The sequence below is a fragment of the Phalacrocorax aristotelis genome, chromosome 8 (genome assembly GCF_949628215.1).
Source record: "Phalacrocorax aristotelis chromosome 8, bGulAri2.1, whole genome shotgun sequence".
Classification (NCBI taxonomy): Eukaryota; Metazoa; Chordata; class Aves; order Suliformes; family Phalacrocoracidae; genus Phalacrocorax; species Phalacrocorax aristotelis.
Window position 1 is genome coordinate 22207439 of NC_134283.1, and position 23679 is coordinate 22231117.

At 49.0% G+C, this 23679-nt stretch overlaps 2 protein-coding genes and 1 non-coding gene across 5 annotated transcripts in view; 2 read left to right on the forward strand and 1 right to left on the reverse strand.

Moving 5' to 3' along the window:
- Window positions 1–269: 269 nt before the first annotated feature.
- On the reverse strand, window positions 270–16326 carry COG4 (component of oligomeric golgi complex 4). 3 transcript variants are annotated; one of them, XM_075101792.1, is made up of 19 exons: window positions 15938–16326; window positions 15300–15382; window positions 14464–14578; window positions 13545–13719; window positions 12736–12929; window positions 12150–12255; window positions 10710–10867; window positions 10058–10116; window positions 8527–8660; window positions 7881–7999; window positions 7338–7504; window positions 6524–6689; window positions 4941–5003; window positions 4341–4457; window positions 2609–2701; window positions 2215–2298; window positions 1791–1892; window positions 1307–1435; window positions 270–1051 (listed from the first exon to the last, which is right to left on the reverse strand). In XM_075101792.1, exons 1-19 carry the CDS (start codon window positions 16067–16069, stop codon window positions 917–919), a joined length of 2331 nt encoding a protein of 776 aa, XP_074957893.1. In that variant the 5' UTR covers window positions 16070–16326; the 3' UTR covers window positions 270–916. The 3 variants fall into 3 exon arrangements, with proteins under 3 accessions (XP_074957893.1, XP_074957895.1, XP_074957894.1); XM_075101794.1 differs by having other exon boundaries at window positions 16134–16313; XM_075101793.1 differs by lacking the exon at window positions 1791–1892 and having other exon boundaries at window positions 15938–16303.
- A 21-nt stretch (window positions 16327–16347) lies between these two features.
- The window catches only part of SF3B3 (splicing factor 3b subunit 3), a 33244-nt gene continuing 25912 nt past the window's right edge, over window positions 16348–23679 (forward strand). Inside the window, exons 1-5 of the mRNA XM_075101783.1 lie at window positions 16348–16461; window positions 17188–17300; window positions 17737–18063; window positions 22506–22678; window positions 22978–23119. Coding sequence (XP_074957884.1) covers window positions 17231–17300; window positions 17737–18063; window positions 22506–22678; window positions 22978–23119 — 712 coding nt within the window. The 5' untranslated portion in view covers window positions 16348–16461; window positions 17188–17230. The remainder of the gene's footprint in view (window positions 16462–17187; window positions 17301–17736; window positions 18064–22505; window positions 22679–22977; window positions 23120–23679) is intronic.
- On the forward strand, window positions 18403–18484 carry LOC142061684 (small nucleolar RNA SNORD111). Its single transcript, XR_012662209.1, has one exon. It is a non-coding gene; the product is annotated as a small nucleolar RNA SNORD111 (small nucleolar RNA).

Consider the following 23679-nt stretch of genomic DNA (forward strand, 5'->3'; position numbering starts at 1 on the left):
AAGCTCTTCCAGGGGTGGGCATGACAGGAACTGCATGCAGGGGCTGGACATGGCCCTCCACAGCCCTGGGCGATGGGACAGCAGGGGAGGGCAGGCTGGCACCATCTCAGGGATGTTTGTTCTCACTGTGTGCCAATGCCAGCAGTGTGGGGGATGACAGGAAGAACCTCTTGATGCTGTGGCACAGGGTAGATGAAGAAAAATGGTGCATAGCTCTTGTCCCACATCATTCCCTCAGGGCTCGCAGGCACACACACACACCCCAAGGCTGCTGCTCAGCCAGGCAAGGTTTATTTGGAGTAGCGTACAGGGCACAGTCAGCCAGCAGGGACACAGCCCCCCTTCTGGCAGCGGATTCTAAGGATTTTCCAAGCACCCTACCCACAAGGAAATCACTCCTCTTCCCCTTCTACAGAGCCACTAGGAAAGTGCCAGGGGTTAGGATGTGTAGGATGGCAGTAGCTGACCCTTAAACTGGTGGCACAGAAGGAACACACCTTGTGGCCAGCAGCACGGGTAGAATGCTCTCTGCAGACCTGTATCTGAATCACACCTCAACAGCCCCCAGATTTCCTGACCTGTGACCTCCTGCAGGGCAGCAGAATGAAGGGAATCAGGAGTTAGCACAAGCTTGTCCCTCAGACTTGCATGTGTTTTCAGAAATAGTGTCATGCTGCTCTCAGCGTGAAAGATTCCTCTGCTCCCTTTTTTCCTGCTCTCACAAAAGGATGGCAGCTCTTTTTCCCTGGCCCAGGAATGCCCCTTGCTCTGAGGAACACGAGCAGAAGGGCAGACATCACCCCAACCCCACACCATCTAACAGCCAGCATGCCCCAGGGCATGACCTGGGCAGGCTCCAGGGCTGCAGCCTTCCTGCTGCTACCTCTAGCGTAATGCTGACCCAAGCACTGACCAACTACAGGCGCAGGCGCTTGATATCCTCACTGCGGAAGTCGATTCGGAGAGCCAGCACTTGCCGGACTTCGGCAGGAGTAAGGCGCCAGGTGAGTGGGCCTGAGTTTGGGCCCCAGTAATCCAGGATCTCTGTCACCTGGAGAAAGAAGAGAGCTGCAGGAGACAACTCAGCACCAACCACCCTCACAGCAGAGTTCAAACTCTAGCTATGGTCACAGCATTTCCTGCCACAAACCGCTTCAGGCAAACACCCATGAGGCACGGGGCAACTTTTCCAGCTTCTCCATACCCCATAGGTGTGACAACATCAGGATGAGCCCAGTTAAACCCACATGGAGTCCAACTGGCTCTCCCGCAATCCCCCAGTAGAAGATGACAAAGCGCAGCTCACCCTTTCCAGGTTGAGGATGGTGGCCATCTGGGAAAGACGGGCAAACTTGTCACGGATAGTCCAGGTGGTGACTGTGGTGAGATAGGCTATGAGCGACCTCAGCTCCTTGTCAAACTGCAGGCCTCCAAGCTGTGGGGACCAAGGAGCTCTGTTAACTCTCCAAGCAGGCCCAGGGGTTGTGCCAAACACACAATTAACAAAAGGGAGCATGGGGAGGTATCTGAGCAGGAGTACCATTTATTGGAGGTTACACTGGCTTATGTTTAGATGCACTTTAAAAGCCAGGCCCTTATTGATGCAAGGTCTTCCCAGCCCCATCACAAAATACACTTTCTCCCTGGGTATGCTAATGCAAGGTCTCCCTGAGCTGGCCACCAGTGGTGGCAGAGCTTCTCTGAGGGTAGTAACGCCTCTGCCCCACCCCAGCCCTTCACTGAGGGTTTGCTGTCAAGCAGATTAAGGGTAGACGACAGACTTTGCTTACCCTGCTGAAGGTGGATTTGAGCAGCACTTTCTCCAGTTCAATGGCTATGAGACTGGTCATAAGACCAGTGAGGGTATCATAAATCACTGGAGACAGTCCAGCCTGGAAGCAGAAACCCGTGTCGTTCTTGTCACAAACAACTGAGCAGAGGTCCACAAAACCCAACCCTATGAGAGCTTTCACATAAAAACCCATCACTTGCAGGCTCAGCGAGTGCAGTGCATCACAGAAGTGATCCAGGTACGTGGAGCTTGCAAGCAGGCTTTGATAATTGCAGGATAAGGGGGTGACTGGGTCTCTAAGAGCCCTGCAAGGCACCAGAGGACACCTCTGTTCACCATTCCCCATGTGGAGGTTTGGCCAAAGCCTGGCAGGCTGCCATGTCCGTCCCCCCCCCCCCCCCCTTCCCCCCACATTCTCTCACCTTGAACTCTGTCATCTGCTGTTCCAGATTGACAATGAACTGCTGGACCCACGGATCATTAGCTTCATAGTCGCTGAACTCCTCCTGGTATTGAAATACAAAAATGGCTGTTTATGTGGCCTGTGTGAACAGCGGCAGAAGGCCCAGAGGACAGGAAGGGAGGTTCCTCCTGGAGCAGCACTGCATGCCTTCCATTTTCTCAAGCTCCTCTCTAGCGAAATGCCCCTTTCCAGACTGGGGTGCAGAGCAAGTTCTGGGTACTCTACTGTTGCTCTGTGCCAAGGAAACAGCAGAGAACTGAGGGGAACGAGAATGAAGTTGCTCTGACTGTGCTGCTGAGCAGAGGATGGAGAGTGCAGAAGTACGGCTGGAAGCAGAGAATGCTAAGCCTTACCTCCTCGATGTTGTGAGAGACAGAGAGGAATAGGTTGATCCAGGGCTTCACCTGGGGTTTGATGGCTGTGCTGTTCAGCTCGTTGAGACCTTCCTGAGGGGGACAGGAAGCAAGAAGAGCAACTGACCACACCACGCAGCCTTTACAGCCTTGCTGTCCTGATGCTGCCTCCCATCCTCACTGCAAGCTGGGGAAATCAACCCACAGACTTGCACAGGAAACTGAACCTAGAAGTCCCTGATCCCACACTTGTCCAGTGCTGGAAGGCACTGAGGACACCACAATGACAAGAACAGGAAGGACATTGGCCCAGAAGCTGCTGTTGTGCTGACTTGCAGCCTGGTCTGAAGGGCTCATGCTTCCCCCACCCCTGCCCACAGAGCTACAGATGTTTCCTGGCAGGAGAGAGGCATTCAGTTCATATCCCACCTGGGTAGGAAAGGACAGAAACACCAGCCTTTCTACTCAAAGCCAGCCAGGAGGGCACTGTGATTTGACTCAACTGATGCCCCCCACCTCCAGTGCAGCTTAGCTCAGTATGAGAAGCTAAAAGGAGGATAAAAGCTGTAGCCACAGTTAGTTCCCTGAATTAATCATAAGTCCAGCACAGGCTATCTCCCCTGAGCAGCAGGTTGTAAGCAAAAGCTGTTCTGTCTGCTTCAATGCTAGAGAGCTCTCTGAAAGCTCTCTCCTGCCAACCACCCTGGCTCAGCAAGATGTCAAGAAAGCTCACCGAGCATGAAACTATTCAGGTACGGATACCACCTGGCATTTGATGGAAGTTTTTAACTAAAATTGGCATTTCTGAGCAGGCCTTGCTGGCAACTGTCGTTTTCCAAAGCAAATTCCACATGCGTGTGACTCGGCAGCACAGGAGCTTGCTGCTCAGCCTCTTGATTACTTTGCAATCAAGTTTTAATACTGCACTAGAGCTAGACTGGAGAGTTTTACTCCTTACTGATGAGCTCTTTGGTTTCAGTACTGACCACAAGCCTCAAGAGGGTACACAGGCAATACCAGTCTGAAGGCATCTGGCTGCAGTGAACTGCAAAGCCAAACAAAAAATAGTCTGGCCCCTCTACGAAGTACAAAGCTGATGGAAAACCTGGTTCAAAATATTCTCTTTTGATTTGTTTCTCTCCACAGGAGGTATTAGGTCTTCCTGCTCCTCTCCCTGCCAGAGACCACTGTAAAATTTTAGGGCAACAGGCCCCAGCATGCCACACGAGATGGTCAATTTAGCCAGAGAGCCTTCTGCCCCATGCTGGGGAGTATTTCCATTTGGGAAAGGAGGAGAAAGCCAAGAACAGCTCTTCTCTACCAACAGCCCATCTTTGGTGTTACCTAGTGAGGCTCTGGATGACTTGACAACATGCTGTGCCACAAGGGAGAATGCAGGAGATGGAAATGCTATTATTATTTCTTCTCCTGAAAACACTGAACCAACTACAACTCTGCTGAATGAAGACAAATAAGAGTAACATTCCTTCTGGCTCTGCAGCTGCCTCCAGTGCTTTTTATGCAGCTGCCAGCTGGTGCGGCTGTGCAAACAGCCTGGATCTGTTTCCATGCCTCAAAGCTCACTGATTTACTCTCTCCTGCACTCCTACCCAGCACTCTGGGAGGCAGACGTAGCCCAGGCCTTAGGCTGAAATGATTCCTGCCTGAGCTCTCCCTGAAGACACCAGCCAGCCAGTGTTGGAGGCCAGCAGTAACTCAGCAAGACACTTACCTGCAGCAGGTCACGGAATTTGTTGGAGACGGCAGCCATGTCAGAGAGGCAGCTGTCAATCTTGGCCTGTGCTTGCTCACCCCCGAAGCCTTGGCTAAGCAGTTTGCTGCAGTCACTCTGCAGGGAAGAGATCCACAAGCAAGTTGCAAATTAATAACCTGGACAGTTTCTATCCCTTCACACTGCTGAGCTCTGGCTGCCCACCAGCATGCCTGCAGGCTATGATAGGCACCAAACTCTTGTCCCTGTGAAGAGAGAGGCTGCTGGCTCCAGCTGGGGAGAGGACAGCAAGAATGGGAGCCAGGGACTATCTAGCCCAGCACCAGAGGACCACAACCTCTCAACAATGACGCATATTTCATTCCACTGGCTCCTGGCCTGTGCCAGGTTGGTCAAGCTGGAGGAACTGGTATTTCCAGCTGCTGCTGCTGAGCTGGCAGAGCAATGTCTGGCTGATGCAAAATTGCTTTCCTAAGGCTGGAGGGCAAAGACCTTGGGAATTTGAGCATAGCAAATTCCATATGGTTTATTTGACCCCCCACCAAGGGAGGACATTACAAATTTGATTACAGAAAAAACAGTAAAGAATCCAGACTGCACCTCCAAAGTCTTCTTCAGGGTCATGATGTTTTCACTGCAGACTTCCACGTTGTTTAAGGTCACCTGGAAGAAAACAACAAAACAAAGCCAAGTAGAATTCAGAAGAATTTCCCAGGACCTCAGCTCCAAGTCCTTACATTTTCTTCATGCAGCTCACACCACAGGCTGAAACACAAATATTTAAGGGGACAGAGATGCTACTATGTGATCAAAGCACTGCAGATTCATGGAGCTACATGAAGCTGAACTACAGTAGCGGAGCATGTGTGTGGAACCAGTGGCTAGTACAAGCTCTGAGTTAGAATGTCGCTGAAAAGAAGTTGAGTAAACTGTCCACAACATTGCAGCAAAGTCCCAGCTGTGAGCCACTGGTGGAAGAGAGGATATACCCCCCAACTTTCTGTGACTGTGTTTTGAAGAGCAACAGACCAGTAGTGGCTGGAGCTGATGGTGTGTCCAGAGAAGCAGGGGAGGCAGGAAGGCATTTGTATCTTGGCAGCAGGAATCAGCACCCCTCCTGCCAAATGAGTATCTGTTCTTCACCAAACAGATTGTTCTGTACCTGCTGAAGCTGAACCAAATGTCAGTATAAGGCTGGGGTTTGTGCAGGCAGGGAAGCGAGGCAAGCTGACAGGTGAATGAGGAATTCCAGGGGGAGAACTGACATTTTTAGCACTTGGCTGCAAGAAATGAAAAACCTGTAACCAAGAATTTAATGAAATGGAAGAGTTCAGTGTCTCCTGCTCCCTTTGTTGCCTTCTCTACTTGTACAGTGAAAGTCCCAAGGAGCCTCTTCGTCACTGTGTGTTCACAGTGACTTATGGAGAGAGAGACAAGTCAGGGCGAGCCAGCCCCTCTCAAGTGCTTTCAAGGTCTCTGCCACAGGTCTGCTCAAACAGCAGGGATGGCTGAGAGGAAGGAGCAGATCCAGAGGTGAGGTCTTATCCACAATGCAGGGTCTATACAGCAACCCACCATTGGGAAGGATCTGTTATGCTGCAGAATACATGAGCAACAGCCTTTCAAATGCTCTCCAAGGGGTCTCTAATGCTCACTGCCACGTTCTGGCCTGCTCAAGCATGCAGAGAGCTGCAGTGCTGCGGTTAGGAGAAGGCAACAGGAGGATCATGCAGGCCAAGCAGAGCAGACAACCCTGCTCTAATGGAAACTCTCTGGTCTGATAAGCGAGAGTGAAGGAACCCTAAGCTTGGGGAAGGAAAGTTTGTCATCTAGAGGAAGGTGCGGATGAGACACTCTCGCACCACCTTGGTGCGGAGCCTGTGAAGAATAGGATTGAGGGATGCCTCAAAAGAGCACAGACTCTTCCCCAGCCTGGAGGGAATCATCACCGCAGCAGCCTAAGAGGCAGTAACAAGATTATACTTAGATGGGCCTGGTGTGGAAGCCCTACAAACATGAGGTGAGGTAGAAGCATCTACCAGACATCCAAAGTCAGGCCACCCACCATGCCTGAAGAGGTTTTCTGAACGTGTGATAGTCGCACCGATCCTGTCCCCAAGAGCTCCCCATTGTCTCTCCCTTTACCCCAGCTCATTCTACACCATAACATCCAAGAAACCCACCAGAAAGGACTGCTTGGCTTCATCGGTGCTTTCAATGCCTTTGGTATCGAACTTGCCCTGCTGCAGGCTGCTGTGCATGATGTTCACGGCACTGGTCACTCCCCTCTGGAAGTCCTGGAAGGTCGTGGCCGGAAATCCCTGCTTCAGCTTGTTGTACAGAACCTCCCTATGGGGCAAGCAGAACATACCAGGCCTTAGAGCAAATACTGCAAGCCACAACAGAGTTGTGCTCTATGACAGGGGACAGCACTCTGGCTGAGCTGTGATCTGAAAAAGGTAAGCAGAACTTTACAAGGACAAAAGAGGGCTGGCAAATATCTCCTGACAGCATCTAAAGGATGCAAGGCCAAAAGAAAAACACAACCACCCAGTTTCTGAGCTTTCCCACAAATCCTGCCCACAGCTGTCTGCTGTCTTCAATCACAGTTTTCCACTCCCACGTTGGGATGAAAAACAGGAGGAGGACAATTTCTGCAGGTTCAGAAGTTCAAGTTACTAAGAAATCTCACAGGCAACCCAGAGAACAATTAGGGGTGACTGTGTACCATCAAGCAGGGTAGCACTCCGATGCTACATGGTCACTCGGTCTCATAAGGATTTTGGGCCATGAAGTTCCTTTTTCTGTTTGTCCTACAGGCGACCACCACTACTGTGAGAAAAACATGCCCAGGCCCAGCTTCCCACACCAAACCTGATGCTGCATCCTATGAGCATCTACCAGAAGGTGAAGAACACAAGGAAGACCATCTGACAGCAAACACTGTAGAACATGATGTGGAGGCAAGTTACAATAAGCCTGCTGTATTTTTATTACCTGAAGTCAGACTCCAGCTCGGTGGTAGAGTGGTTGATCATGGCACAGAGACAGTCTATGCTGGAGCTGGACAGAGCACGCCCAATGCACTTCTTCACTATATAAAACACGTCATCCACCATGCTGGAGGTGAGCTGACCCTTCTCATAGCTGTCGATAGCAACAGCCTGCAAAGAAAGCTGTTTCACTGCCCTGAGCTCAGTGAACAAAGGTGCCCTCTCAGAACAGCGCTGTGAGACCGAACTGCCAGCCTGCCCATTTCACCCTGAGCTGAACTGTGCCCTGTGTGGGCTCGCAACACTCATTCTAATTTTTAGCCCACAGACCTGGAAGATACTTATGGGTACGTTTGGAGTTAAAGTTCAGAAACAACCACTCGCTCTGCAAAGCTAAGGGAAACAAATACTTTCCCAACAGCTGCAGAGCTGCCAGGTGCTCATCTCCCTCCCTAGGGATGCTCAGCAGAGGACCAGGGAGCACACACAGTGGTCTCAGCTGCTGGCAGAGAACACAGGTTATTGCAAGCAGCAGTCTGAGCCCTACCTTGTTGACGGTCTCCCTCATGAAGTATTCCTCCATGGTGATGTAGTAGCCAATGAGCTCTTGCATGGTGCGGCTCAGCAGACAGTTGTTGAGGAGCTTGTCCAGGTATTTTTGATGCTCTATGGAACACAAAAGAGAACCATCAGCAGGGGCCAAGCATCAGAAAGCAGTTCCACCTAACCCCCTTGCTGCCTGTCTCATGGGCACCCAACGGACACACACCTGCAAAGCCCAACCTGGAATAAATCACAGGCCTCAACTGCATAGTTGGAATTGCCAAGCTGACTTTTGCAGGTGACAAAAGTGATTTTCAGAGCTCCACAGAGTACCAAAACCCTGAGCCTGTTTTCCCTGTGGCCTCCACCTTTAGGATCTGTAGCTGCAGTGACCAAAGGGCCCTCCCTTTCTTTGGGAACCTTGTTTATTATGCTCCGCAGTCATTCCTAATGTTGGTTTCCCTGTTAGAGGGAACAACCAGTGCTGAAGACACATTTGGGGAGGTCAGGTGACACAATCCTCTTCCACAGACCGTTTCCAAAGTGTCTGTGCAGATCCTGTCACTCTGCTCTGCCACTAACTCAGATATATCTCCACTTCTGGCTGCAAAGAGCAGAGAGCCTACAGGTATTGGTATTCAAGGTGTTACCTTGCTTTACCTCCTCTGAGGCCATGGAGTCTCCCACCTCAAAATCAGCTATTATTCGTCTCTTGATGAACCTCAAGTACAGCTCACTGCGGGCATTCATCAGAGTGACTTCTGTTAAAATGGGGTCAAGTTCCCTGGAAGGAACATAGCAAGAATCAAGGTAGCAAGACTACAAAAGGAGAAACACTAATTTAACTCAGTTAAGTAGTGTGTTCTCTGTTCTTTTGCTATGAGATCACTACTGCCCCTTTCCATCTGTGCTGTCAAGTGGCAAAGATCAGCAGAATAACTGGTACGTGGAAGGAATGCACATACAAGCAAAACATCCTGCAAAAAATCATTACAGAGAAGCTTCTTTTTTCCTCATGGATATGAGAACAAACACATGAAAATCACAGCAGTAAGGACTGCGAGACTCTAAGCAACTTTATATAACTTCAAAATTAGCCCTATTTTGAGTGGGAGGTTGGACTAGAGACCTTCAGCAGTCCTTTCCTACCTCAGTTTTGCTATGATTCAGTGAGCCCTACATGGCCAGTGTTAGAAACGTCTGGTCCCTGACATCTCCATATATGTGCTTTTGTGCACAGATTCATGTGTTTCTGGAAATGATGAAGAATCTGTTTAAGCTCAACAGCTCAGGAAACGTGAGACCAAAAAAAGCATGTGACAATGCAGAAATGCAGAACACAGTGTTCAGATCAGAGATGACTAAAAAAAAAAAAAAAAAAAAGACTGTCATATCAGCAGCTTTTTCATCAGTGTGCGCAAAAGAACTTCACAAATCCTGCTCAAGGCCTCACAACACATGAGTGGGACAAGGAACCATAATCTTTATTTTACAGATGAAAAAGTAAAAGCTCAGAAAACCTGGGATGCATGCACAGTTATTCAGACCAAACAGTAAGTGGATCTCTACATTACCGCTGAAATAATTAGCCATGCAGGCTCATAGTTCTTGCTTGAGGAACATGTTTAGAAGTCATGCAATGCCAGAAGGGCTGGGTGCACCTTCAAATGGCCTCACTTAAGGGCCACGCAAATGCTTAGGATAAGAAGAAGAGGAGGGAGATTGAAAGCACTTCAGTTCATTAGCAAGAAACTGATGATAGAGGTGCTGCAGCAGCAGTAGCAGATTAAGCAAGACCCAAAGATTTATTCCGGCCATTATTCCATCACAAATTATCTTCCCAAGGAGATGCTCCGATTTGTGTGCTCCAAAGACTGTGCTCTGACCATCACATGGTAGTGGGCACAGGCAATTAAAGCCTCAGTCCTTCGTGTGCAGTGATATTGCCAGCCCTCCTGCAGTGTTTAGGGCCAAGGCTTAAAAGTAACCAGTAAGCAAAATGAAGTACCACCACAGAAGGTGCCTTTACGAAAGAGCAGTGAAGGGCACGTAACAATTGGATTTTATGCTTGAGTAGCCACAAAGCCTCTGGAAGACCAGGAGAGTCATCTAAATGCTAAATAGTATTAATAACAGCTCAAGAGTGGAAGGTTAGAAAGCAAGAAGAGGTTTTGTTGGTACCTTGGTTCAATCTTCTCTGCAGAAGAACTTCTCATCATGCTATTCTGAACTTGCTGAAACTGCAATCACAAAAAAAAAAAAAAAAAAAAAAAAAAAAAAAGGAGAGCGTCATCAAAGTCTTTGCTGATGACTTGGAGTTAACAGCCACTTCTGCTGCTGTAGCCTAAGGAGGTGCTTACTCAGAGGGGTGATAGGAACACTTTGACAGAAGCACTGCCAGAGCAGGGGAACTGGCATCAGTTCACCTCCTCCTCCAAGAAAGAGGTCAGCCTGCCAGGAAGAGCAGTGGGATGGAAACTCCAACAGAGGCACCCAGGTATGTGACCGTGAGATAGTTACAGCAGCCCTGCATCTAACAGACAGAAGCAGGAACAAGACAGTGGGAAAGTTGTACTGAGAGCACCCTGCATACCTGCAGAGCAAAGAATCCTGTGCCCACAGTCCATTTACCATGCTCCCAATGAATCCTCCTCTGCAATAGAAGGGATGACTAGAGGCTGGACCCCTTCAGCCATCAGTGCAAATATGGCATAAAGCAAGGTTTCTCTCAACACACAAGGTCAAATGTTGCCACCTCTGTGGTAGTTGGAGCCCTGCTGAGCTGGATGGAGGCTGCAGCTGCCTGTGTCAGGCAGCATCACACCCCTCTTACCTGCCTGTGATAGTCCCTCTCTTTGATGAACTTGTCCACCACTTTCTCCACTTGCCGGTCGCACTCCACCTGCAGGTGCTTAATAAGGGTGTACAGCCTCCCTGGCCCATAGTAGGTCTCTACAATAGGTTGGTGGGTCTCCACAATGCGAGCAATCCCTGCAGGGAGAGGGGAAGCACAAGAGACTCAAGCAGTTCCCATCCAGTCTGGACCCAGAGCAGAGCTACAGAGGTCTGCAGAGAGGACCTAACAAGGGATCATTCTCTCCCCAGATAAACAGTTTAGACTGTCCAGCCACTCTCTAGTGTCTCAGTGGAGGCCTGCCATTACCACCACTCGTTCCATGGCATATTCTCTCTGCATATGACAACCTCCATCCTCTCTGCTGTTTACTGAAAGGCTGCAGCGCAAATCTCCTGGAGTAGAAGCCATCTCTCTTCCTAAAGAGAGCTCCTGCCATGCCACATGTGTCAGTTTCTCCCCTACCCAGCAAGATACAAGGTATGAAGCTTCCATGGGAGAAAGCTGCATGAGCTAAACCTGGCAGGGGACATAACTGCCATCCAAACTCAGCCTCAGCTTTCAGCACCTACCAGGTTACAGGAGAAGTGCAGTGCTAGGAAAATCAGCCTAGGGAAAGCTCTTCTCCTATCTGTCAGGCAGACGCCCAAGAGAGGAAGTTTTAGTCAAGGCAGGACCTCCCTGGAAAAAAAAGCCCATCTTCAAGGATGTATCTATCCAAGATTGCGTTCTTCTCACAAACTCTCTACTCCAAGAGTTAGCAATGCTCCCCCTCTTTTGATGCTACTGCCAAGAAAGCCTCAGCAGCAATAAGGACCTTCAATAGCAGCAAGGGTGCCAGACTGGGAGAGTGACTTGGCAGTGGTGCAGCCTAGAATTATAGCAGACTTAATAGAGAAGGCAGTAAATCACTATGGGATCTCAATTACTCTTTGGCGACATTCCCACAGAGCATTCATATTCCCTTCCCTCCCTTCCCTCTCTGCTTTCAAGCTCCCATGGTCCTGCTTGAAGAGCCAGGCTCAGAGGCATCAACAGCTGCTCAGTCTTAAGGGATCCCATTTGTTTGTCTGGAGAGCTGCACATCTGAAGAAACCTTCAGGGAATACCCATTTGTTTTCAGGACGCAGAGAACAGGAAAAGCCCAATGCCTGGACGAAGCCAACAAATCCTTTGCAAATCCACTTTGTGCCTGCGCAAGCTGTACGTAGGAAAGCTTGCTTACTGTAATGTTCTCTCTTGGCTAGAAAAAAGTCTATTAGTTGCGTCCCTGTCTCTCTAGAGTGACAGTTCCATAGCTCAAAGGGGAAGGAGGCATTTTGTGATCTTCTGGAGCTAAAATTAAAAGCATTTAAAATTGATGGACAATCTCACCATGGGCTATTTTCAATCCATCAGCAAAGAGGAAAGGAAGACTACCTTCAAAGAGGAGCGTCAGGGTGTCCGCAAAGATGACAGCAGCTCGACGGTCACTCATGTCAGTCCCCATCACCAGCTGCAGGTTCTCTTCTGCTTTGTTGGCCACCTGCATGACAATAGGACCAGTCAGCTAGTTACACTCAAAGATATTCTTCATCCTGTAGGGTGGTCCTTTGTCCCTTGCCCTACAGAGCTTTTGCTGGCCTTCCCAATGCACGAGTTATTGCTGCTGTTCCTCCTTTGAGCAGGGACCCTTTCCTCTCTTGTGGAAAACTCAAGGATCAAGGAGAGGCAGAAACTTGTTCTTCTCTTTGCAGGCTCCCTTGTATGAGCTTTAAGCAAGCACAAAGAGCAAGACTCAGAAGGAGAAGCCACCAGCCAGCCAGCAGGATCTGTATTCAGACACCAGAAAGCCCTTCCCAGGACACAAAATGCAGGGAGAGAGAGGAACTAAGGCCAGTGCTGGTTACTAAGATTAACAAGCCAGAGCCAAGATCTCCTTCCACAATATCTGTTGACAGAGACTGGATTTTGCTTTCCCTGAGGAGACCAGACAGGCCACAGTATGTTTCACAGAACCTGTTACCTGTTTGCAGAGGTACTCCGAGAACTTGCTCAGCCCCTCTTCATGTAAGCCTAGCAGAGGAAAGATCTTGAAGAATCGTTCCACCTGGGGCAGGTCTCCCTGCTTCATAGCTGTGTCGAATTTCTCTGTGACAATTGTCTTCAGGCACTGCTCTGCTTCCTGCAGGAGCTTCAGGTTAGCATCAATTATGCCCCCTGGTCAAAAGGACAGAAAAGAAACGGAAAAGTGACAGCATGATGTTAGTAGTGTATCAAGGACTACTTTTTTTCCCAGGAGAGAGACCAACACTGCACAGCCCTAGGGTGAGAAGACAGAAGACACACTGGAATTCCCCTACAGGCAAAGAAAGGTAGGTATGTGTGTGATGTGCACACAGCTAATGTTGTGGTCTTGCATGGAGGACGGAAAACATCAACTGGACATTTCTTTTAGGGATCAGGCAATTTACTCTTTCATTTCCAGTTGCTCTGCTTGGTAGCACACCATAACTCTGCAACAGTTCTCCATGACAGAGCCTTCTCCTTCATGTCTTTTGTCCTGCACATTTTGTCCTTCACCTAGTCAGTACCCAAAATGCTACTAAAGCCACGTGCCAGGAACTCTCCTTTCAATTAATGGTAATTCAAACCTTATAACACTTAAAAAACATTCATCTCTATGTTACCCTGTAACATACCAAGATCTTTGGCTAGCATTAGATCTTCTGCTTTGTCTATTGAGCTGAGGCTATCTGCCGTGGGAAATCATGTGGCCTCTAGTTATCTACTGGAAAGGTGACTTATCAGCTTGTCCTCACGAACAGTACTTACCTTCCTTGCCCTGACGACTGAGCTCAATCACTGATTTGTCCAGAGACAGATAGCGATGGATATGAGCTGCTGCTTGTTCATAATCTTCATTTCGCAGAGCCGTTTGGACTCCATCCATGCAGAACTTCAGGTCAAGTATGTCATCAGCTCTCTGAATGGCCTGATAGAGTCGATTCTAAAAGAAAGGCAACGAGTAAGGCTTCTCGCTGCGGGCTGGATCAGGGAAAGAGAATTATGAGGAAAAGACGGTGTGGGGGGAAAAAAAGAAGGAAGAAACAGACTGAAGTGATACTTCTCTACACAGTAAACAACTACCTAAGCAGAAACCCCAAACTAAAAAAGCCGTAAGACCAATGGCTCTGAAAGATGAACAACATTTACCTGTCAAATCTCAGATTGAACTCAGAGGCCATACTCTGCTTTAACAAGCAGGCAGAGACCAAAGAAAACAATGACACATCACCTGTTTTGATTTAAGCAGTTGTGCTGGACACTGGGACTTGATGCCTCTTAGCCTATCTCTGTACAAAGAATGACAGCCCAGATTCCTGACTGCTCTTGGGTGACAATGACCACCTCCACTGTCCTCAGTGCTGCAATAGTTGACAAAACAGTGCTAACGAAGACTAACCTCAGTTTATTCACCATATTCTACCAGGAGCAGAAGGGGATGCTGGAGAACCAGCCACTATATGGAAAAATCATACACATTATTTACTGTTGTACCCTACCCTATCCAGGAGCCCACCAAGATACCACTACCTATCAATAGAAAATGCTAAAACAAAGAACAAAGCAGTTTCCAGCCCATATGCTCACTGAAGAAAAGAGGACATCTCTCTATTGTGCTGTGAGCACATGAGCAGACAGAATAAGGCTTGGCAGTGGTGAGTCCCAAACACTCCCTCAGTCCAGTTACCTTGGCAAGGTCAAGCTGGCGGACTTTACTGCTGACGTTCTCAGCCAGGTTACAGGTGAAGGTGATCATCCCAGCCAACTGCTGGGCATCCCCCTCGATGAGCTGCAAATTAGGGCTGGAAACACAAGCGATTTGACCATGAAATGCAAAATATTAAGTAGTCGGATGGTCTGCAACAACAGGGTCGTTCTTCCTCCAAACCCAAATACTCCTGACAGCAACAGTATCTCTCATTTCATGCCTCTCCTACAGGAGCAAAGCATCAAAATCAGACTGCTTTGGAAGAGGCCGCACAGACTAATGACTGTCTCACTACCAGAGAGGGCGTGAACAAGCCACTGAGGCTTTATGATACTCTCCACTGCTGAAGTGGAAGGTGAAGTCTGTAACCTTGTGCTCCAAGCTTCTACTAGGCATGATGCAACTCAGGATAACTTTCCAGACTGCCTGCAAAAGCTGACCACAAAGAGGCAGTAATATTTGTCCACATATGTAAACAGCCTGACACACGACAGCTGATCCAATCATTGATGCTAAAAGTGAACAATCTCTGGGTTGAGACCGTCGAAGAACTGCTCAGCCTACACCAAAATGGGTCAGTCTGTGTGACGGTGCAGCAGTTCCCTCTGTTAGTGCTGCTGAGAGGAATCGGGCACCTGGGAATGAGGATCCAGCTACTGTTCCCTACCACAAACCCATTTAAAATCTGACATTTTCTGAGAATGAATGTGCTTTCCTCACAACACTGAAATGAATTTTCACATCACGCAGTAAGCAGGGAGGTACTGAACAGTGCACAGAAGCAGAAAGAAGGGGAGAGGGCGGGGATCACTAACCCCATGCGATGAAGTGTAACCATCTTATTCTCTATAGTGCTTTGCTGTTCCAGGAGGGCATCCAGCTCTTCCTGCATGACTTTCTGAAATAAAAGGATGAAGAAAGTTTTCTGTGACTTTAGCTCTCCTCTGAGCCAGCAACTTTTCACAGACCCTACATCCAAGTCGAGGACATGCAGCTAGCAAGGCGTTAGCACTTCCAAGAGGTCGTACAACAATTACATCCTTCCGGAGCTCTCATTTTAATCCTGTAAATGTTTACATTTTTGCTATTCGAAAGCATCAGTTATGCAAACCTCATCACAAAACTTTTAAGTCAGAGAGCCCACAAATTCCTCCCCGGGCCGAGCTTACAACGCAGAAGAACCCTAAATCTGCCAGCTTCTCACGATTCAAGGACACCAGCTCCGCGGAGGCGGCTCCGTCCCCCCACCAGGCCTGGTGGCCGGCTGAGCCCGTATTAACGTCTCTGCAAAGGATCCAGACAACTACGGGAGCCGTGACAGCGAGGCGCCCGCCCTCCTTGTCACCGGAGGGGGGGCTGGAGCCGCGAACGCCTCCAGGGTTCCACGTGCCGCCCCCCCGGACCTCCCCGCCACCCTAGGTGCTTGCCCGCCTGCCCCCCGCCACACACACACCTCCTCCTCACATAGCCGGCTGTAGGCGGCCTCCAGGTCCGCCAGGTCAGTGAATGACTGGATCCGCTCCATAGAGAGGGCAGAAGCTGCCCAGCCACCACCCTCTCCACCCGCCACCGTGGCCGCCGCCATCTTAGGGTGCAGCTGACGCCGTCGGTGCCGCCGTGAGGCCCGCCCGGCCTGCCTCTGGCGATACCTGAACGTTTACGCCGGCTCGGATCCGCCTGTAGCGCGGGAGGCTCACGCTCCCCCGACGCTCTACGCTGAAACGCAGCTTTTTTTTAAAATTTTATTTTCGGAGGCTTTCGGTGCGGGGAGCGGCTGCTATCGCCCGCTGATCATTCAGGCGCTTCTCCGGTCAGCCTCACTCCGCCACAAGCCGCGCGCGCGTCGGGCCACGCGGGAAGCCCCTGGAGGAGGTGCGGGAGGGTAGGGCGCAGGCGCGGGGCTTATGGCGGAGGGGGTCGTCGTCGCGCCAGCCTAGCTAGGAGCAGTATCCGCTGCCATCCTCCTCTGTCTGCACGGTAAGGGTGGCCCTGCTGTGCCGTGCCCACCCACCGGCTGCCGCTCGGCTGGGGGGATGTGGTATGGGCAGGTATTTTTGCGGGGGGAACGGCCGCAGGCCCGAGCGCGGCGGGCCCCTTAGGACTGGGCCTGTGGGTGGCGGCCAGGCGTTGATCCCTGGCCGGTTCCCGGAGCCTGCGGCCCCACTCCCCGAGAGCGCGGGGAGCCAACCCGGGATGCGGGGCGATGCTGGGCTTCGGGCCCCGGGAGGGCTTGGGTAGGGCTGGGGGCAGCTGGGGCCGGTTTCCGCGGCCGGCGGCAGGGGGGCGGCAGGGCTCCCTCCCGCCTCAGCCCCGGGGAAAGGAGCCGACTCAGGCCCTTGCTCCGTGCTGTTGTGGGTAGCTTGGCTTGTCTTAAATGAAAGGGCGAGACCGGTGAGGTGTAACGCCGCAGGGCACCTCTAGAGGGATTTGCTAACTTTGGTTTCTGAACCACTAAAATCTTAAGAGAAGTAATTAGCTGGAACTGCTGATCAGTCATGCGGCAGCGAGGAGTTCAGTAGCCCGGTTATCTTTGGGAGAGACTGTTGCACTGTATTAATAAATACCAATTATTTTAGCTGGGTGGCAGTCAGTCTCCTAATGTAAAATGATCCACACAGACAAATGAGGGCACCAGTTCTCTCTCTGTGCCATGTGGAAGACTTTGTTTTTACAAAGTGTATGTATCTGTTCTACTTCTTGCAGACTCAGTGGAGCTACGGTAAGGTGAAGGGAACCCATTGCCAACATGTTTCTCTACAACCTGACATTGCAGCGTGCCACTGGCATTAGCTATGCTATCCATGGCAATTTCTCAGGTAATCATCTCCTGTCGTGGCATGTCTTGTCTTCAGTTCTTCCAGGTAGTAGAGAAAAAAAGGTGTTTGTTTTGTGTTTCGTTTGGTTGCTGAAGCTACTCTGCTTCAGTATACATTATTTTTTCACTGGTATATTATCATGTGCTTTTGAGTGTGAACTTGAGCTGTTGTAACTTGTGGAAAGATCAAGAAAAGTTTGGCTTGATTATGCATAGAATTAATTCAGTATCTTCTTTACTTTCCTGGTCTCCTAAAAGATGCTCAAACAGTAGTGATACCCAATGTGGAGAATAAGTTGCTTTGAATTCTTCTGTAGTAATCGTAGAACTTTTTGGCATTTAGAAGTCATGAAGTTCTATCTTTTTTTTATGGTGCTTCTTGAAATTGGGCATTCTGCTGTGTTGGTCCTAACTCTTCTTTGCTTTGGGTTCTTTAGGAACCAAACAACAAGAAATTGTTGTTTCCCGGGGCAAGATCCTGGAGTTACTCCGCCCTGATCCCAACACAGGGAAGGTTCACACTCTGCTGACTGTGGAAGTATTTGGAGTCATCCGCTCCCTCATGGCCTTCAGGCTGACAGGTGGGACCAAAGACTATATCGTCGTGGGCAGTGATTCAGGACGCATTGTTATTCTGGAGTACCAGCCCTCAAAGAACGTGTTTGAGAAGATTCATCAGGAAACCTTTGGCAAGAGTGGATGTCGCAGAATTGTTCCAGGCCAGTACTTGGCTGTAGACCCAAAGGGCCGTGCCGTCATGATCAGTAAGTCAGTCTGTCAGCTTGTTTTCTCTTTTTTTTTTTTTTTTTTTTCCCCCTCCTGTCTCAGGGATATTTGTTTTGGAGCAAGTTTTTGCAAGGTATAATTAGAAGTCTTTCTTCTTGGCCAGTTTGTTAAGCTATGAGACATGTCAAGGAGAATGTAGGTGTTCAGAATAGGTCCTTGATGCTGATGGAATTGCACAAATTAATTCTAATGCTGGGCCAAAACAATTTGGAAAGAGGCCAGCTTGCTTAGTGGTATACAGAGCCCTGAAATGTGATGCCTGGAAGAGAAGTTGGGATTACAGGCATCGGTGCTACGGCACAGACAGTCAACTGTCATAGCCTGAAATGATGTTACGAACTCATGTCTCTTCTCTGAGATGCATCGTGGAGACAGCTGGATGCACTTCTGATCAGGCTTCACAGGTAGAAGGACACTTGGGTTATTGTTTTTATAAGATTTACTGTGGGGTGTCTTAGTTACTTGGTACACAAACTTTCCTGGTTTGCTGTAGCTGACTTTGTGCAATGCTGCTTTCCTGCACTCTTGAGAGCAGGGGCTTGCAATGACAGCTGGTTTAACAGTGCTCCTTTTATCTTGGGAGTAACAATAAATAATACTGTTTCTTTTCTAACAAGTCACAGAATCACAGGTTGGAAGGGACCTCAGGGATCATCTAGTCCAACCTTTCTAGGAAGAGCAGAGTCTAAATAAGATGGCCCAGCACCCTGTCCAGATGACTTTTGAAGGCGTCCAAACGTGGCCAAGTCAACCAATTCCCTGCGGAGATAATTCCAATGATTGACTGTCCTCACTGTGAAAAATTTTCCTCTCATCTCCAATCGGAATCTCCCCAAGAGCAACTTGTGTCCATTCCCCCTTGTTCTCTCCAGGTGGCTCCTTGTAAAAAGGGAATCTCCATCTTCTTTGTAGCTACCCCTTAAGTACTGGTACATGGAGATGAGATCCCCTCTAAGCCTCCTTTTCTCAAGGCTGAACAAACCCAGTTCTCCCAGTCTGTCCTCATATGGCAGCTTCCCAGTCCTTTGACCATCTTGGTGGCCCTTCTCTGGACCCCTTCCAGCCTGTCCACATCCTTTTGTATAGAGGGGACCAGAACTGCACACAGTACTCCAGGTGTGGCCTGACAAGCGCTGAGTAGAGCGGGATAATAACTTCTTTCTCTCTGCTGGCGATGCCCTTTTTGATGCAACCCAGCATCCTGTTGGCCTTCTTGGCTGCAGCAGCACACTGTTCGCTCATGTTGAGCTTTCTGTCCACCAGGACCCCCAGGTCCCTTTCCACAGAACTGCTCTCCAGCCAGGTAGATCCCAGTCTGTGCTGCACTCCCAGATTATGTTTTCCCAGGTGCATGATTGTACACTTCTCCTTCATAAGGTTCTTGCTGGCCCGCTCTTCCAACCTATCCAGATCTTCCTGCAGAGCACCTCTCCCTTCTGGAGCGTCTACTTCCCCACTCAAATTTGGTGTAATGTGCAAACTTCATCAGGCCACACTTGATACCGTTATCCAGATCACTTATAAAGATACTGAATAACATTGGGCCCAATATCAATCCCTGGGGGACCCCACTTATGACAGGTTGCCACTTGGAAAAGGAGCCATTTATCACCACCCTTTGGGTGTGGCCTGTCAGCCAATTCCCCACCCACTGCACAGACCACTTGTCTAGGCCATAACGCATTAGTTTCTCCAGGAGGAGGCTGTGGGGGACCGTATCGAAGGCCTTGGAGAAGTCTAGGTAGACAGTGTCCGCTGCCTGCCCATGTTAACCAGGCAAGTCACTTTGTCACAGAAGGCCACCAGGTTTGTCAAGCACAAGGTGCCTTTAGTGAAGCCATGATGGCTTTTCCCAATCACGTGCTTCATTTGACTTGTTGATGTCCCGCAGGAGGATTCGTTCCATAACTTTCCCAGGGATCGAAGTAAGGCTGATGGGCCTGTAGTTACCCGGATCCTCCCTCGAGCCCTTCTTGTAGATAGGGGTAACATTTGCCTTCCTCCAGTCCCCTGGGACATCCCCGGTTCTTCACGACTCGTTGAAGATTATGGAGAGTGGCCTTGCGATGTTGTCAGCCAGCTCTCTCAACACCCTTGGGAGTACGGCATCAGGGCCCATTGATTTGTAGGGGTCAAGCTCCTGTAATAATTCATGTACTAACTCTTCCTTCACTGATGGTGGGTCGGTGTGTGGATCAACCGGCAATTTTGTTCCCAAAGCCTGGGACCCAACAGTGTTGGTAAAGACAGAGGTGAGGAAAGTGTTGAGGACCTCTGCCTTTTCAGCATCGTTGGTGATTGACTCTCCTTTTCCGTTTAACAGTGGGCCTATGTTTTCCTTCTTTTTCTGCTTATGGTTGACATACTTGAAGAAACCTTTCTTGTTATTTTTGACATCTACAGCCAGTTTCAATTCGAGCTGGGCTTTTGCTTTTCTAACTGCATCTCTGCACGCTCTGGCAATGCCCTTGTAGCTCTCAACGGATAATCCTCCACTTCTCCATTTCTGCTGTGCTTCCCTTTTGGATTTGAGTAGACCCAGGAGGTCTTGGTTGAGCCAAGGGGGCCTCTTGCTCCGCTTACTTCCCTTTCCTTTGTAGGGGATAAATTGGCTTTGTGCTTCCAATAGAGAGTCTTGAAGAACTCCCAGCACTCACTAGCTCCTTTGTCTTCCATGGAAGCTTCCCATCAATTCCCTCCCAGTTGAGCCCTGAGTGAACTGAAGTTTGCCCTTCTAAAATCCAGAACCCTTGTCTTAGAGGTGACCTTGAGCACACTCAGCAGGATCCTGAACTCCACAATATTGTGGTCACTGCAGCCAAGGCTGTCACTAACATCAATATTACAAAGCAGGCTTTCTCAGTTTGTGAATAGCAAGTCCAGCAGCGCCTCCTTCCTGGTTGGCACATCTAACATTTGTATCAGGAAACAGTCCTCTATACACTCCAGGAACTTCGTGGATGACACGCGAGCTGCCGTGTTGTTCTTCCAGCAGATGTTTGGGTAGTTGAAGTCACCCATCAGGACCAGGTTCTGTTGGCCAGAAGCTTTAGTGCCCCAAGTATCGCGTCATTGGCATCGTGGTTAGGAGGTTGACAGCGGATGCCTGCTGTGAGGTCCTGCTTGGAGATGACCCCTTTGACTTTAACCCAGAGGCATTCGACAGAGCAGTCGCAATCACCATAGTTGACTTCAATACATTCAAGGTTTTCCTTAATGTAGAGTGTGACCCCTCCACCTCTCCTACCCTGCCTGTCCTCATGAAAGAGCCTGTAACCGTCCATTGCAATCCCCCAGTCATTGGAGTTGTCCCATCATGTTTCAGTTACTCCTATGATGTTGTACCCTTCTGAGTGGGCACGGAGCTCCAGTTCCTCCTGTTTGTCACCTAGACTGCGTGCATTTGTATACATACACTTGAGGTGATTATTCTTCTGTTTCACCTCTTGGGAGACAGCTAAGGAACCTTTATCACTGCACTGCTTGGCCTGACTTACTCCCCCACTGGATGTGCTGGTGTGAGCATTTTCGCAATGGATCCCACCCCCCAGGTCCTTAAGTTTGAAGCCTGCCTCACCAAGTTAGCCAGCCTACTGCTGAAGATTCCCTTACCCCTTTTAGACAGATGGATTCCATCCCTCCCTAGCACGTTGTAGTCATTGAAGAACACCCCATTGTCATAAAAGCCAAACCCCTCATGGTGGCACCAGCCACGTAGCCATGAGTTGATCTACATTATGCGCCTGTTTCTGGCCGCTTCCTTCCCTCGAACTGGCAAAACGGAAGAGAAGATCACCTGGGTGCCAGTGTTTTTCACTTGCTCCCCCAGGGCTCAAGTGTCTTCCTTGATTTTTACCCAGGTTACAGCTCTCAGTGTCATTCATGCCTACATATTTTCATGGGTGAGAAGGTAGCACAGTCACAATCGTGCCATTCACATTGATAGTTAAGCATGATAAGTGTTTGTTGTGGATGCTGTGTATCAGGCACGAATACATTTTTTTGGTTAAAACATTTCTGAGGAAAGGTCTCTTTACCAAATTGCTTTAAATGGTGGAACATCTGGCTGTTTATTTCAATTTGGTTTTGCTTTCCTGCAGTCTGTCATATCTCATGTGGTGGAATGAGTGAGTAGTTCTGCCTGTAGCCATTGCAGATTGAATATTGGGCTAGATGGACATATCCTGAAGGGTCAGTCTTCGGCTTTAAAGAGCTGGAGTTGTCATTTGTGTTCATGGCCTGAAACATTAAAAATGAGACATTTGAAGTTAATTGGTGGCATGGAGACAAATGCCAATGGGTAACTTCAGCAAAGTGACATGTTCTCTTGCAAAGTCTTACATTGATATTTGACTTCTAGGTGTGATCAGGTTTGATTGCCAGGTGATGTGCTTCAGGTGCTACTGTCCTTTTCTTGCAGGTGCGATTGAAAAGCAGAAGCTGGTTTATATCTTGAACAGAGATGCTGCTGCTCGTCTCACCATTTCCTCCCCACTGGAAGCCCACAAGGCCAATACCTTGGTCTACCATGTGGTGGGAGTCGATGTGGGATTTGAAAACCCCATGTTTGCTTGCCTGGAAATGGATTATGAGGTGAGAAGAACCTGATCTCCCTTTGCTGTCATGAGCTTTGTTGTTCCTCTTCTGTTCTTAAACTGTCTGTGGAGGTGAGGAACTGTGGATTGGCTGCTTCTGTCTTGGTGGTTCTTAAGTTCTTGCTGTTAAACTGCAAAAGTGCGTATTTTCTTCCCCTGAACCTTTTTATATGCATCTACCTGCAAGTCATCTTTTGGACTTTCATTCTAATGCTATTGAAAACTGTTTCCTGATGCATCAGCATTGCTCATCCTTTGATACCTTTCTTGAAAGACACCTTCACTGTTCTCTTTTAGGAAGCAGACAATGATCCCACAGGAGAAGCAGCAGCCAACACGCAGCAGACATTGACGTTTTATGAACTGGACTTGGGTTTGAACCACGTTGTTAGGAAATACAGTGAGCCCTTGGAAGAGCACGGCAACTTCCTTATAACAGGTACTGCCCACCTGGCCAGTAAGTAATTTTCCTGTGGATCTACTTGGTTCCTGTTTCCCAGGGAAACAGAACCAGTATGCTTTACATCTTAGGAGTTGTTTTGATGGTAGTCTGAGCCATTAGTATAAATTAATTGACCTTGGAGTCAGGTAATGAGTGGTGGTTCACACATGGAATTATGTGAGAATTCGCAGGTAGAGCTGTGGTTTGAAAGTGCTCCTCATCTCTCTTCTTTTAGTTGTGCTCTGGATATTCTCTGGATTCCGAAGCTAAGAGATGATAACTGAAATTAGCTGGTAGCAGATGCAAAAGCATGTATTTTTAGGTAACACATAGGTGCTGTTGTACTCTCTTGCACGGGATTCCAGCAGCTAATATGTATTCCAAAGGCAGTAGATGACTCCATGGACTAAAAGCCCACTTACAGGGATTGGATGCAAAGCTAACCTAACACTTTTGACCTGGGAAATGGCTTAACCTGTGCAGATTTCCCCTCCAAGCACAAAGGAGGCTGTACTAGGAGAACATCCTTGTGTGCTTGCGCTGTTGGTGCATTGACT

Excerpts from the sequence above, each read along its gene's own strand:
- COG4 (XM_075101792.1), bottom strand. The coding sequence starts at position 16,069 with ATGGCGGCGGCCACGGTGGCGGGTGGAGAGGGTGGTGGCTGGGCAGCT. Across the intron at positions 12,256-12,735 it reads CGGAGTACCTCTGCAAACAG|GTGGCCAACAAAGCAGAAGA; the intron begins GTAACAGGTTCT and ends ATTGTCATGCAG. Across the intron at positions 1,052-1,306 it reads CCATCCTCAACCTGGAAAGG|GTGACAGAGATCCTGGATTA; the intron begins GTGAGCTGCGCT and ends TTCTTTCTCCAG.